The 16,437-nt window shown below is 36.2% G+C and overlaps 1 protein-coding gene across 4 annotated transcripts in view; it reads right to left on the bottom strand.

The window, feature by feature from the left end:
- Positions 1-16,437, bottom strand: part of CALCRL (calcitonin receptor like receptor) — a 132,560-nt gene that overhangs the window by 35,567 nt on the left and 80,556 nt on the right. For all 4 annotated transcript variants that reach the window (XM_055571980.1, XM_055571978.1, XM_055571981.1 and 1 more), the window contains 4 exons: positions 15,985-16,120; positions 10,723-10,833; positions 10,519-10,631; positions 9,096-9,187 (listed from right to left, as the gene is read on the bottom strand). In XM_055571980.1, the coding sequence (XP_055427955.1) occupies positions 9,096-9,187; positions 10,519-10,631; positions 10,723-10,833; positions 15,985-16,120 (452 nt within the window). The remainder of the gene's footprint in view (positions 1-9,095; positions 9,188-10,518; positions 10,632-10,722; positions 10,834-15,984; positions 16,121-16,437) is intronic.

Below are 16,437 nucleotides of genomic sequence, written 5' to 3'. Positions count from 1 at the left end.
TAAGGGCAAAAATTGTTCCTTTTACCATTTATTGGAATATCACTACATGCCCAGTACTTTCTGAATCTTCTCTGTCAATATTTCAAATAATGATATGACTCATTATAAGGAAACAGGCTAACTGAAAAGCATAAATCAGAATAAGTCCATACTATTAGTAAATGTGAGATGGCAAGATTTGCATCTATCCCATTTTTTAAATTACTGTATTTCACTATCCATTAAAATTGTGACTTAAATCAAGTATATTGAACTAACTCATCATTAAAGAATCTTTTTTTACCATTGGTAGCTTGATAGAGGTTGCATTGAATCTATAGATTGCTTTGGGTAGTATACTCATTTTCACTATATTGATTCTTCCGATCCATGAACATGATATATTTCTCCATCTATTTGTGTCATCTTTGATTTCTTTCATCAGTGTTTTATGGTTTTCTGTATAGGTCTTTTATTTCTTTAGGTAGATTTATTCCTAAGTATTTTATTATTTTCATTGCAATGGTGAATGGAATTATTTCCTTAACTTCTCTTTCTGTTTTCTCATTGTTAGTGTATAGGAATGCAAGGGATTTCTGTGTGTTAATTTTATATCCTGCAACTTTACTGTATTCATTGATTAGCTCTAGTTATTTTCTGATGGAGTCTTTAGGGTTTTCTATGTAGAGGATCGTGTCATCTGCCAACAGTGAGAGTTTTACTTCTTCTTTTCCAATCTAGATTCCTTTTATTTCTTTTTCTGCTCCAATTTCTGTGGCCAAAACTTCCAAAACTATGTTGAATAGCAGTGGTGAGAGAGAACACCCTTGTGTTGTTCTTGACTTTAGGGGAAATGCTTTCAAATTTTTACCATTGAGGATAATGTTTGTTGTGGGTTAATCATATATGGCTTTTATTATGTTGAGATATGTTCCTTCTATGCCTGCTTTCTGGAGGGTTTTTATTATAAATGGGTGTTGAATTTTGTCAAAGGCTTTCTCTGAATCTATTGAGATAATCTTGTGGTTTTTATCTTTTAATTTGTTAATGTGGTGTATCACATTGATTGATTTGCAAATATTGAAGAATCCTTGCATCCCTGGGATAAAGCCCACTTGGTCATGACATATGATCTTTTTAATATGTTGTTGGATTCTGTTTGCTAGAATTTTGTTAAGGATTTTTGCATCTATGTTCATCAGTGATATTGGCCTGTAGTTTTCTTTTTTTGTGGTAACTTTGTCTGGTTTTGGTATTAGGGTGATGGTGGCCTCATAGAATGAGTTTGGAAGTTTACCTTCCAATTAGAACAAATAATATCACAATTTGTATGGAATTACAAAAAAATGTCAAAGAGCCAAAGCAATCTTGAGAAACAATGGAACTGGAGGAATCAACCTGCCTGACTTCAGGCTCTACTACAAAGCAACAGTCATCAAGACAGTATGATACTGGCACAAAGACAGGAACATAGATCAATGGAACAAAATAGAAAGCCCAGAGATATATCCACACATCTATGGACACCTTACCTTTGACAAAGGAGGCAAGAATATAGAATGGAGAAAAGACAATCTCTTTAACAAGTGGTGCTGGGAAAACTGGTCAACCACGTGTAAAAGAATGAAACTACAACACTTTCTAACACCATACACAAAAATAAACTAAAATGGATTAAAGATCTAAATGTAAGACCAGAAACTATTAAACTACTTGAGGAAAACATAGGCAAAACACTCTCTGACATAAATCATAGAAGGATTCTCTATGACCCACCTTCCAGAGTAATGGAAATAGAAGAAAAAATAATCAAATGGGACCTAATTAAACTTAAAAGCTTTTGCACAAGGAAGGAAACTATAATCAAGGTGAAAAGACAGCCTTCAGAATGGGAGAAAATAATAGCAAATAAAGCAACTGACAAAGAATTAATCTCAAAAATATACAAGCAACACCTGCAGCTCAATTCCAGAAAAATAAGCAATCCAGTCAAAAAATGGGCCAAAGAACTAAACAGACATTTCTCCAAAGAAGACAGCCAGATGCCTAACAAACATATGAAAAGATGCTCAACATCACTCATTATCAGAGAAAGGCAAATCAAAACCACAATGAGGTACCATCTCACCCCAGTCAGAATGGCTGCTATCAAAAAGTCTATAAACAATAAATGCTGGAGAGGGTGCGGAGAAAAGGGAACCCTCTTACACTATTGGTGGGAATGCAGAATAGTACAGTCACTATGGAGAACAGTGTGGAGATTCCTTAAAAAACTGGAAATAGAACTGCCATATGACCTAGCAATCCCACTACTGGGCATACACACTGAAGAAACCAAAATTGAAAGAGACACGTGTACCCCAGTGTTCATCGAAGCACTGTTTACAATAGCCAGGACATGGAAGCAGCCTAGATGTCCATCCAGATGAATGGATAAGAAAGCTGTGGTACATATATACAATGGAATATTACTCAGCTATTAGAAAGAATGCATTTGAATCAGTTCTAATGAGGTGGATGAAACTGGAGCCTATATACAGGGTGAAGTAAGTCAGAAATAAAAACACCAATACAGTATATTAACACATATATATGGAATTTAGAAAGTTGGTAATGATGAGCCTATATGCGAGACAGCACAAGAGATACAGATGTAAAGAACAGACTGTTGGACTGTGGGAGAAGGTGACGGTGGGATTATTTGAGAGAATAGCATTGAATCATGTATATTATCATATATGAAATAGATCTCCAGTCCAGGTTCGATGCATGAGACAGGGTGCTCAGGGCTGGTGCTCTGGGATGACCTGAGGGATGGGATGGGGAGGGAGGTTGGAGGGGGGTTCAGGATGTGGAACACAGTACACCCATGGCTGATTTATGTGAATGTATGGCAAAAGTCACCACAATATTGTAAAACAATTAGCCTCCAATTAAAACAAAAATAAATTAAATAAAATAAAAGCTGAAAAAAAATTGAATCTTTTTTAGTTCACTTCGGAAAATGAATAGTTAACTGTAGTTTCACAATAAACTCTAAAAATAAGCAATGTAATTAGTTGAAAATATTAATTTTTCTTTCATGTAGACGCCAAGAACCAAACTCCATACATTGGCAAGATATTTATTTGCTAATGAGGTTTTGCCTATGTAGCATGCCACAATCTTTCTTTTAAAGCTTGGAGATTTGTAGCAATTAACACACACACACATATATATATACATTACATATAGTATTCTTGATTTTTTTATAAAAGAAAACCTGATTATTTTCTGAAAAAAATAAAGTTTATTAATATGTTGAACATGAATACAATATTTGAGACAACATTAATTTTTAATTTCTCTTTTAAAATGAGAAATGGGTCTACAGTGATTAAGAATTGACAGTTTATTTTGAGCAGGAACTTTTTGATAATTTGTTACAAATTATCTAGAGATTGTATCATAATTTCTGTTTTTGGAAACTTGTGCCTTCTTAACAACCTTCAATATAAATTACTTTGTGGAATTTTAATGGCAATAAAATTCAACTGGCAATTGAATACAAATGGCAATTAAATTTTAATGGAAATTTAAATTAAATTAATTGTAAATTTAATTCTTTAGGAAATTTTTTCCATATTTGAGGGTAAAAATTCTCTTCAATTTATTTTGATACATTTTTATACAATTTTGTAAGAAAGTCACATTTTAAAATGTACACAAATGTTGAATTAATTTTCTTCAGAGTGGAATTTTTTTAGTTTCTAATGATGCCTAATCTAATCACACTAGGACCACAGCCTTGTCTAACTCAATGAAACTAAGCCATGCCTGTGGGGCCACCCAAGATGGGTGGGTCATGAAGGAGAGGTCTGACAGAATGTGGTCCACTGGAGAAGGGAATGGTAAACCAATTCAGTATTCTTGCCTTGAGAACCCCATGAACAGTATGAAAAGGCAAAATGATAGGATACAGAAAGAGGAACTCCCCAGGTCGGTAGATGCCCAATATGCTACTGGAGAGGAGTGGAGAAATAACTCCAGAAAGAATGAAGGGATGGAGCCAAAGCAAAAACAATACCCAGTTATGGATGTGACTGGTGATAGAAGCAAGATCCGATGCTGTAAAGAGCAATATTGCATAGGAACCTGGAATGTCAGGTCCATGAATCAAGGCAAATAAAGAGCAATATTGCATAGGAACCTGGAATGTCAGGTCCATGAATCAAGGCAAATTGGAAGTGGTCAAACAGGAGATGGCAAGAGTGAATGTCTACATTCTAGGAATCAGCGAACTAAAATGGACTGGAATGGGTGAATTTAACTCATATAACATTATATCTACTCCTGTGGGCAGGAATCCCTTAGAAGAAATGGAGTAGCCATCATGGTCAACAAAAGAGTCCGAAATGCAGTACTTGGATGCAATCTCAAAAACAACAGAATGATCTCTGTTCGTTTCCAAGGCAAACCATTCAATATCACAGTAATCCAAGTCTATGCCCCAACCAGTAATGCTGAAGAAGCTGAAGTTGAACGGTTCTATGAAGACCTACAAGACCTTTTAGAACTAACACCCAAAAAAGATGTCCTTTTCATTTTAGGGGACTGAAATGCAAAAGTAGGAAGTCAAATTTGGAATACGGAATGAAGCAGGGCAAAGACTAATAGAGTTTTGCCAAGAAAATGCACTGGTCATAGCAAACACCCTCTTCCAACAACACAAGAGAAGACTCTAACACATGGACATCACTAGATGGTCAACACCGAAATCAGATTATATTCTTTGCAGCCAAAGATGGAGAAGCTCTATACAGTCAACAAAAACAAGACCAGGAGCTGACTGTGGCTCAGATCATGAACTCCTTATTGCAAATTCAGACTTAAATTGAAGAAAGTAGGGAAAACCACTAGACCATTCAGGTATGACCTAAATCAAATCTCTTATGATTATACAGTGAAAGTGAAAAATAGATTTCAGGGACTAGATCTGATAGACAGAGTGCCTGATGAACTATGGATGGAGGTTCATGACATTGTACAGGACACAGGGATCAAGACCATCCCCATGGAAAAGAAATGCAAAAAAGCAAAACGGCTGTCTGAGGAGGCCTTACAAATAGCTGTGAAAAGAAGAGAAGCGAAAAGCAGAGGAGAAAAGGAAAGATATAAGCATCTGAATGCAGAGTTCCAAAGAATAGCAAGGAGAGATAGGAAAGCCTTCGTCAGTGATCAATGCAAAGAAATACAGGAAAACAATAGAACAGAAAAGACTAGAGAGCTCTTCAAGAAAATTAGAGATACCAAGGGAACATTTCATGCAAAGATGAGCTAGATAAAGGACAGAAATGGTATGGACCTAACAGAAGCAGAAGATATTAAGAAGAGGTGGCAAGAATACACAGAAGAACTGTGCAAAAAAGATATTCATGACCAAGATAATCACGATGGTGTGATCACTGACCTACAGCCAGACACCCTGGAATGTGAAGTAAGTGGGCCTTAGAAAGCATCACTATGAACAAAGCTAGTGGAGGTGATGGAATTCCAGCTGAGCTATTTCAAATCCTGAAAGATGATGCTGTGAAAGTGCTGCACTCAATATGCCAGCAAATTTGGAAAACTCAGCAGTAGCCACAGGACTGGAAAAGGTCAGTTTTCATTCCAATCCCCAAGAAAGGCAATGCCAAAGAATGCTCAAACTACTGCACAGTTACACTCATCTCACACACTAGGAAAGTAATGCTCAAAATTCTCCAAGCCAGGTTTCAGCAATACGTGAACCGTGAACTTCCAGATGTTCAAGCTGGTTTTAGAAAAGGCAGAGGAACCAGAGATCAAATTGCTAACGTCCGCTGGATCATCGAAAAAGCAAGAGCTCCAGAAAAACATCAATTTCTGCTTTATATACTATGCCAAAGTCTTTGACTATGTGGATCACAATAAACTGTGGAAAATTCTGAAAGAGATGGGAATACCAGACCACCTCACCTGCCTCTTGAGAAACCTATATGCAGGTCAGGAAGCAACAGTTAGAACTGGACATGGAACAACAGACTGGTTCCAAATAGGAAAAGGAATACGTCAAGGCTGTATATTGTCACCCTGCTTATTTAACTTATATGCAGAGTACATCATGAGAAATGCTGGGCTAGAAGAAGCACAAGCTGGAATCAAGATTGCCAGGAGAAATATCAATAACCTTAGATATGCAGATGACACCACCCTTATGGCAGAAAGTGAAGAGGAACTAAAAAGTCTCTTAATGAAAGTGCAAGTAGAGAGTGAAAAAGTTGGCTTAAAGCTCCACATTCAGAAAATGAAGATCATGGCATCTGGTCCCATCACTTCATGGGAAATAGATGGGGAAACAGTGGAAACAGTGTCGGACTTTATTTTTCTGGGCTCCAAAATCACTGCAGATGGTGACTGCACCCATGAAATTAAAAGACGCTTACTCCTTGGAAGGAAAGTTATGACCAACCTAGATAGCATATTCAAAAGCAGAGATGTTCCTTTGCCAACAAAGGTCCATCTAGTCAAGGCCATGGTTTTCCCAGTGGTCAAGTATGGATGTAAGAGTTGGACTGTGAAGAAAGCTGAGTGCTGAAGAATTGATGCTTTTGAACTGTGGTGTTGGAGAAGACTCTTGAGAGGCCCTTGGACTGCAAGGAGATCCAACCAGTCCATTCTGAAGGAGATCAGCCCTGGGATTTCTTTGGAAGGAATGATGCTAAAGCTGAAACTCCAGTACTCTGGCCACCTCATGTGAAGAGTTGACTCATTGGAAAAGACTCTGATGCTGGGAGGGATTGGGGGCAGGAGGAGAAGGGCAGGACAGAGGATGAGATGGCTGGATGGCATCACTGACTCGATGGACGTGAGTCTGAGTGAACTCTGGGAGTCGGTGATGGACAGGGAGGCCTGGTGTGCTGCGATTCTGGGGTCGCAAAGAATCGGACATGACTGAGCAACTGAACTGAACTGAACTGAATTATGCCTAGATAATGTCTTAAATCAAAAGTGCAATTAAAATTCCCCAAAGTAATTCATATTGAAGGTTCTTAAGAAGGCACAAGTTTCCAAAAACAGAAATTATGGTATAATCTCTAGACCCTCTGATTTTGAACCTATGAAAGATAATCATTTAGTTCATATGTTATTTGCTGTACTTTGAATTGTGATGCACTGTGTGCTAAAAGCTGGTGTTCCAGTTAAAAAGGAACCTAACATCCAATTATCTAATAATTTTTGGATTTGAATTATTTTGATGTGCTATTACTGTAGTCGGTTCTGGATCATGTTCCAAGATAATTGTTTAAGAAGATGAAGGAGGAGGAGAAGGAGGAGGAGGAGTAGCGGGTAGGAAGAAGGAGAGCAGGGGAAAGAAGAGAGTAAGAGAGAGACAATGAGAGTGACAGTAGTGATGATACAATAAAGCACACTTACTGTTCACACTACATTCTGTAATCACTGCTGGTGATCATATTTATGAAGACCATGTTAATGTATAAGATAATGTATGCATGTTTTAGAATTTACTTTCCTATCAACTTAAAAATCACAGCTAATGAACAGAATTAAGAAATTAGAAGAGGAGGGTAAAATGGGAATTTAGGATTAATAGATAACACTATTATACATAACAGAACAATAAGGTCCTACTGTAGAGCATAGGGAACTGTGTTCAGTATTTTGTAAAAACCTCTAGTGGGAAAAAATCTGAAAAGAATATATGTGTGTATATTGATGTTGTTCAGTCGCTCAGTTCTATTCAACTCTTTGAGACCCCATCCCATGGACTGCAGCATGTCAGGTATCCCTGTCCTTAATGGTGAGAGATGGTGTGTGTATATATAAGTATGCATCTCCTGGAGATGGTGAGAGATGGTGTGTGTGTGTGTGTGTGTGTGTATGTGTGTGTGTGTATATATATATATACATATATATATATATACACACATATACATATATGTATATATTTGGGCTTCCCTGGTAGCTCAGCTGGTAAAGAATCTGCCAGCAATGCAGGAAATCCCAGTTTGATTCCTGAGTCAGGAAGACTCCCTGGAGAAGAGATAGACTGCCCACTCCAGTATTCTTGGGCTTCCCTGGTGCTCAGACGGTAAAGAATCTGCCTGCAATGTGGGAGACCTGAATTCAAACCCTGGGTCAAATCTGAGTGACTAAGCACAGCACAGAACACGTATATATATTGTATATATACATGCATACATCCATACAGGCTACCTAAGGCGGGTGTTAGTGGTAAAGAAACTGTGTGCCAATGCAGGAGACAGTCATAAGAGACATAGTTTGGATCCCTGGATTGGGAAGATCCCCTGGAGGAGGGCATTGCAACCCACTCTAGCATTCTTGCCTGGAGAATCCCATGGACAGGGGAGCCTGGCGGGCTACAGTTCAGAGTGTCACAAAGAGTCAGACATGACTGAAGTGACTTAACACACATTGCCACATTTATATATATATATACACACACACACACACACTGACACATGTATGTACATATAACTGAATCACTTTGCTGTATACCTGAAACACTGTAAATCTATTAAAAAATAAATTGGAACTGACTCTCCCTCCAGCTCCCAAAAGAATAAACTGCAAGTAAAATTCAAAGCATAATTTAACTATTTTAAAGATTATCCCCCCAACACCAGGAAAATTAACCTAACCACAAATATTGAAATTATTATTTTTAATAGTATATATTAAAAGTCATTGTTATTTTTTGCACAAAATACAGTTCTTACAATGTACTATGTATGCTGATAGTAAAATTGACCAAGAAGTTGAAAATTTAATTGGGCAGACCTCTAATATTTCACAATTTCCAAAGCAAATACAGATAGGTTTGCATATTGGTTTTGGTTCCTTTCTTACTGCATGACAAGTTAAGCTTCAGATAGTTCATCAATCTCCTTTCACTATATTTTATAAAGTCAAGACAAAGTCAAAATATTTCAAATTATTTTAAATATAAATTTACTTTAAATATTGTAAATCATCTATATTTCATGTATTTTATCAGCACATGACATAAACATGGATATGACACTGCATTCACTAAAGATAATCAGTAAATTAAAAGAAGATTTTCATGTACTTACTTGAAATAAAAGAATATGCCAAGTGAGATAAGCAGTGATGCAATAGATAATACATGTCCAATTATAGTCAGGTAAAACAAATTCAGTGCAGTCTGTAATTTGTATGAATAAAAAATTAATTAATGCTAATATCAATGCTATACTTCTACATGTATATAAGCCCCAAATCAATAAAATAACATCTGTTTTTAAAAACATGTTATCTGATAACCTAAGCCTTTAGCAAGCAAGCCAGTAAGTATATGAATACACCTTGAATGAAGAATATCTATACAAATTTATCAGGTGATATCAAAATTTATAAATTGCTCTTTTTATTTAAGACATTAGAAGTCATATTATACATATGAAGAAATAAATTTATTGATCTAGGTTTATAAAATGTGAAACCAGCATTTTAAATTTTGGAAGACATTGACAATTTTCACTCCATCAGTTTGTGTACCTTAAATTGATGATTTTTTTGTTTAATTTAAATGCCAGATAAGGCTTTAATGCCAGATAAGGCTTTTCAATTTAATTTAAATTAATGTTTGTTTAATTTAAATGGCAGGTAAGGCTTCTTTCCCAACTAGGTTTCTTTTTTCCATTTGACAAACTTGATACTCCAAAACAAATCTCAATATAATACAGTACATGATTTATAATGAGAGCTGGCAGTTATCAAATGCTTACCATAGGCTTGTTAGTTTTCTAAATATTTTCCTTGTATTTAGTCAATTCCTATGAAAACCTTGAGGATGGGCTCATTATCCTCATTTTAGACGGGAAGGGACTGAGGCAGATGTTCTAGTTTGCCCAGGGTCACAGTGGATAAAGAGCAGAAACAGGAAGTGAGAAACCAGAACTCAGTTTTAATCACTGTGATAAACTGCCTCCACACACACACGTGTGCAGATATGTGCAGGCACTCTGTATCGAAACTGTATTGTTGTGACGAACTGTGCTAATCTTCACTTTAATGTATGATGGACGTTAAAAGTGAGAATGCCAGTGAGGGTGACCTAACAGCCAGTCAGGATGAAAGTCTTTGGCTGGGATGGATAGGTCTGTTTAAAACCCCTGGGCTTGTCTTGTTCTCTTGAGCACAATTCCTGAGTGTAACTATAGGAGTTCCACCACAGATGAACATTTCTTTTTTCTTACACTTTTAAACTATGTTTACTTTGGAAAATTCTGAAGTACAGTACTGAGACATTGACTTGTAAATAGACAATTACTTAGCTGGATTGCTTCTTCAGTGTAATGACTAAATCTATAATAATTATTTCTATGAAGATATTTTTCTTGACTTTTTTTTTTAATGAAAAGGCTTTACAGTGGAATGAATGAACACTAGCTAAATTTTCTCCGATATTGTATCAGTAACTAACTTTTACAGTAGATAGTGTAAATTCAGTTTGAATTTATAATTATTACGTACCTTCACCTTCTCATGTGTGTTAACATTACATTGGGTATAATTTGTCCATGTTCTGTTGCTTGCTGGATGTCTAAACCAGTTTCCATCTTGGTCACAGATTTTTGTAACTTTTTCTTTAAAATTGAAAAGGAAATACTAATTTAGTTAACTGAGGGTTTATTAAATAGATGTCAAAGGGATTTGTATATAAATTTCTGCTTTTACCTGAAGGATCAAAATCTTGAAAGTAATCGGGGCAGTGCTGCATTGATTCCGTTCCTGCAGCAACATCATTCCAGCACAGCCATCCATCCCAGGTTCTGTTACAATAAATGCCTGAAGGAGAAAGTAAAAATCAGGGCTTACTAACCTCCCTCTAGTTATACAGAAACACCTGAAGTCCTCATGGTTGACTCACACTAAAAGGGAATACAGACTGTCTACTGAAAATGGAGACATCATATAAAATCTTTATATCAATTACTTGGATTATTCACAAAGTAATTATTTGAATAACTAATTGTTAAATTTATAAATATCTAAACAAATATACGTTTAGCTTTAATTCTCATTCTCAAAGGTAGCTATTTATCCAATAAATTACATGGTCTTTGCTGGTTTCTCTTAACCATGAAGTATTGGTTAATTCATGTCCCTATTTTTGAAATTCAAAAATTTGGGAAATTGGAAACGTGTTTTATTTTAGAAACTGTGTTCTTAGGGCAAGTTTTAGTATTTTTTGAGGTGCACAAATGAACATTCCAATATTTCCTATTTTACCACATTAACCCTGACACACACTTATTTAGAGTCCTTCACCAAATTCTAACTCTTATTTTCCTTCCTTTTCTTTTCAAATGAAATAAAAGTGTTTAATCTCACCTTCTTTTCTTACCTACATTAAGAGCAAGAACCTCTTACATGAAAAAAAGTTAAAAGGCATAGAGAAATAAAATGACTAAAACTTTCTAAAGTTATGTAACAGTCTGTAATCAAAGACAGTAATTTTTTGCCATAAGCACACATAGATAGAAACTTGAATGTTGCATGAGCTGTTTATTATTATTAACAGATTTGCATAGCAATCTCAGAATCAACCTAGGCCTCACAGAAGTAGAAAACATTCTATCCGCCTAAAAATCTAAATATTTCTAATTAAAAATAAAACTCATAGAGTCTGTTTTCCCTCCTGTGATTTTCAAACTCTTTATTTAAATAGCTTGCATCCACATTATTACCAAACAAAATGCATTTTGAGGCCTGTCAGAGAAAATTTTCCTGATCCCATTTTAGAAAGCACTTTGGACAAGTCCTTACAGAGCTCCAAAAGATTCCACAACACTGACTACATGATAGATGGGAAGGTCTAGAATTTTCCCAGCTGTGTTATATGGCATTGAGTGAGACATGAAAAGGTTTTCCGTTAAAAAAGTTTTTGTGGTCAAACAGATTTGGAAAACACAAAGTTAAACACATTTCTTTTTTTTTTTTTTTTTTTTAAATTTTATTTTATTTTTAGACTTTACATAACTGTATTAGTTTTGCCAAATATCAAAATGAATCCGCCACAGGTATACATGTGTTCCCCATCCTGAACCCTCCTCCCTCCTCCATCCTCCCTCCTCCCTCCCCATTCCATCCCTCTGGGTCGTCCCAGTGCACCAGCCCCAAGCATCCAGTATCGTGCATCGAACCTGGACTGGCAACTCATTTCATACATGATATTTTACATGTTTCAATGCCATTCTCCCAAATCTTCCCACCCTCTCCCTCTCCCACAGAGTCCATAAGACCGTTCTATACATCAGTGACTCTTTTGCTGTCTCGTACACAGGGTTATTGTTACCATCTTTCTAAATTCCATATATATGCGTTAGTATACTGTATTGGTGTTTTTCTTTCTGGCTTACTTCGCTCTGTATAATAGGCTCCAGTTTGATCCACCTCATTAGAACGGATTCAAATGTATTCTTTTTAATGGCTGAATAATACTCCATTGTGTATATGTACCACTGCTTTCTTACCCATTCATCTGCTGATGGACATCTAGGTTGCTTCCATGTCCTGGCTATTATAAACAGTGCTGCAATGAACATTGGGGTACTCGTGTCTCTTTCCCTTCTGGTTTCCTCAGTGTGTATGCCCAGCAGTGGGATTGCTGGATCATAAGGCAGGTCTATTTCCAGTTTTTTAAGGAATCTCCACACTGTTCTTCATAGTGGCTGTACTAGTTTGCATTCCCACCAACAGTGTAAGAGGGTTCCCTTTTCTCCACACCCTCTCCAGCATTTATTACTTGTAGACTTTTGGATCGCAGCCATTCTGACTGGTGTGAAATGGTACCTCATAGTGGTTTTGATTTGCATTTCTCTGATAATGAGTGATGTTGAGCATCTTTTCATGTGTTTGTTAGCCATCTGGATGTCTTCTTTGGAGAAATGTCTATTTAGTTCTTTGGCCCATTTTTTGATTGGGTCATTTATTTTTCTGGAGTTGAGCTGTAGGAGTTGCTTGTATATCCTCGAGATTAGTTGTTTGTCAGTTGCTTCATTTGCTATTATCTTCTCCCATTCTGAAGGCTGTCTTTTCACCTTGCTAATAGTTTCCTTTGATGTGCAGAAGCTTTTAAGGTTAATTAGGTCCCATTTGTTTATTTTTGCTTTTATTTCCAATATTCTGGGAGGTGGGTCATAGAGGATCCTGCTGTGATGTATGTTGGAGAGTGTTTTGCCTATGTTCTCCTCTAGGAGTTTTATAGTTTCTGGTCTTACGTTGAGATCTTTAATCCATTTGGAGTTTATTTTTGTGTATGGTGTTAGAAAGTGTTCTAGTTTCATTCTTTTACAAGTGGTTGACCAGAGTTCCCAGCACCACTTGTTAAAGAGATTGTCTTTAATCCATTGTGTATTCTTGCCTCCTTTGTCGAAGATAAGGTGTCCATATGTGCGTGGATTTATCTCTGGGCTTTCTATTTTGTTCCATTGATCTATATTTCTGTCTTTGTGCCAGTACCATACTGTCTTGATAACTGTGGCTTTGTAGTAGAGCCTGAAGTCAGGTAGGTTGATTCCTCCAGTTCCATTCTTCTTTCTCAAGATCGCTTTGGCTATTCGAGGTTTTTTGTTTTTCCATACAAATTGTGAAATTATTTGTTCTAGCTCTGTGAAGAATGCTGTTGGTAGCTTGATAGGGATTGCATTGAATCTATAGATTGCTTTGGGTAGTATACTCATTTTCACTATATTGATTCGTCCAATCCATGAACATGGTATATTTCTCCATCTGTTAGTGTCCTCTTTGATTTCTTTCACCAGTGTTTTATAGTTTTCTAGATATAGGTCTTTAGATTCTTTAGGTAGATATATTCCTAAGTATTTTATTCTTTCTGTTGCAATGGTGAATGGAATTGTTTCCTTAATTTCTCTTTCTGTTTTCTCATTATTAGTGTATAGGAATGCAAGGGATTTCTGGGTGTTGATTTTATATCCTGCAACTTTACTATAGTCATTGATTAGTTCTAGTAATTTTCTGGTGGAGTCTTTAGGGTTTTCTATGTAGAGGATCATGTCATCTGCAAACAGTGAGAGCTTTACTTCTTCTTTTCCAATTTGGATTCCTTTTATTTCTTTTTCTGTTCTGATTTCTGTGGCCAAAACTTCCAAAACTATGTTGAATAGTAACACATTTCTTTACTACAGGATTTTTTTACAGTATTTAAAATTATAGAGAATGTTATGAATCTCCAAGAGAAAGATTTATTATGTAGTGATCCTGAACTTTATCACAAAATTATTTGATTATAAAACCCTCATAAATATATTCCTATTATTAAGAAATTAGATTTGAAGCTGGCTTGCACACATATCTAGATCATTTGGAAGGCATTAATTCAATAATTTAAAGCTAATAACACTTAGACTTTAATGGAATAAAGCAAGAGGCCAGATCGGTTAGCACAGAATTTGTATACAGATTTTAACTATTTGATAATGCAGTTCCTACTGAACTAGTATCAGATAGTTTGTCATTGTCTGACATATTTTAGAGATACTGGATATATATTGTAATAAAAATATTTGGACAGATATATCAAATAGCTTCAATATATATTGGTTAGATTAAGATTCCAAGAGTTGATCAATACAGAAAAATTGCTTATTTTCTCTTTATCACAAGCAAGTTAATTTTGACACTTACAAATATTAACAGTAACCTACTTTTAACATATCATGTATATAACAAGCATGTTTTATATTATAAATATTTTCTCCCCAAATTAAATTATTTGTTTCTACTGATTTAAAAATATCTAAAGTCTACGTTTTTCTTTGTTTCATTATGAGTTTTGCATTTTATATTTTAAAGATAATCCTGTCTTTAAGGTTGCCAGATAAAAAACATATTGTTTTCGTGCTTTGGGTTTTGTTTTTGGTTTTGCTAAATTTGGCAACTCTACTTGTTGCCTGAATTAAGAATTACGCCATATATGTGACACTTAGTAGGCCTTCAATAAATCTTTCAAAAATACCTTAAAAATATCTAATGGAAACAGAAATTCATGGATTTCATTAGCTTTGCTACCAAATGTACTATACATAGTATGTGTTATGCGAAAAATTGTCATTTTATTAAGCTCCTATCAAGAAGTTTGTGAAAAAAAGAAATATAGATCACATAAACTGAAGATCGACTATCATTGATTTAATTCAAGACTTATTTTTTATTTTAAATATCTTTATACTATATAAAAATACTAAAAATATCCCTGTCACACATATTTTTATTAGAATTTTTAAAAAGAGGTAAGATAAATTGGGGCTTCCCTGGTGGCTCAGATGGTAAAGGGTCTGCCTGCAATGCGGGAGACCCGGATTTGATCCCTGGGTCAGGAAGATCCCCTGGAGATGGAAATGGCAACCCACTCCAATACTCTTGCCTGGAGAATTCCATGGATGGAGGAGTCTGGTAGGCTACAGTCCATGCGGTTGCAAAGAGTCGGACACGACTGAGCAACTTCACTCACTCACTCAAGATAAATTACATAATAAGATATTCTTCACAAATAATTAAAACTGCACATATACTAGAAATACTAGCAACTAACCCATTTTTCGGAGAAGGCAATGGCACCCCACTCCAGTACTCTTGCCTGGAAAATCCCATGGACGGAGGAGCCTGGTAGGCTGCAGTCCATGGGGTCACGAAGAGTCAGACATGCCTGAGCGACTTCACTTTCACTTTTCACTTTCATGCATTGGAGAAGGAAATGGCAACCCACTCCAGTGTTCTTGCCTGGAGAATCCCAGGGATGGGGGAGCCTGGTGGGCTGCCGTCTATGGGGTCGTACAGAGTCGGACACGACTGAAGCGACTTAACAGTAGCAGCAGCAACCCATTTTTAAGAAGGAAACTAAGAGACCTGCAATGATGTAATAGGGTAGTTTTCTTATAATCTATATCAAATGCATTTAAAATTAGTCATGTTTACCTTCTGTTTGTTGCACAGGGTCTTGCATAATTTTTTGGTAACATTCATATTGAGCCGTCATGATTTTATTTCTAGTAACACCCAGCTGAATTAAGTCATCGGGGTTCTCTTCTTCGGATTCTGCTATAACAAGAATCTAAGGAATTAAAGAAAATAAAATTTCAGAATTGTGAGAATGTTAGAGACAGTCTGTCACAGTGAAAAATATAAGTACAGCGATGTGCTGCATGGTCAACAGGCTCTGGGGGGCACCTCCTGACTTTCAGTGTTTGCCAGTTTCCATGTTGTAAATATCCCCACCTCCTCCAATATCCAACCACCACCAAGAGCTGCCAGTGACATTACTGGGCAGTACAGTCCACAGTTCCCCCTCAGAGCCTGTGGGGGCCAGCACCAGGCCAGCTTTCTGGAATGCAGACAGCTCTATTCAAACTCCACCTCTACTTTTTAACC

Source organism: Bubalus kerabau, chromosome 3 (assembly GCF_029407905.1).
Source record: "Bubalus kerabau isolate K-KA32 ecotype Philippines breed swamp buffalo chromosome 3, PCC_UOA_SB_1v2, whole genome shotgun sequence".
Lineage (NCBI taxonomy): Eukaryota > Metazoa > Chordata > Mammalia > Artiodactyla > Bovidae > Bubalus > Bubalus kerabau.
This window is presented reverse-complemented; position numbering and strand designations above follow the sequence as displayed.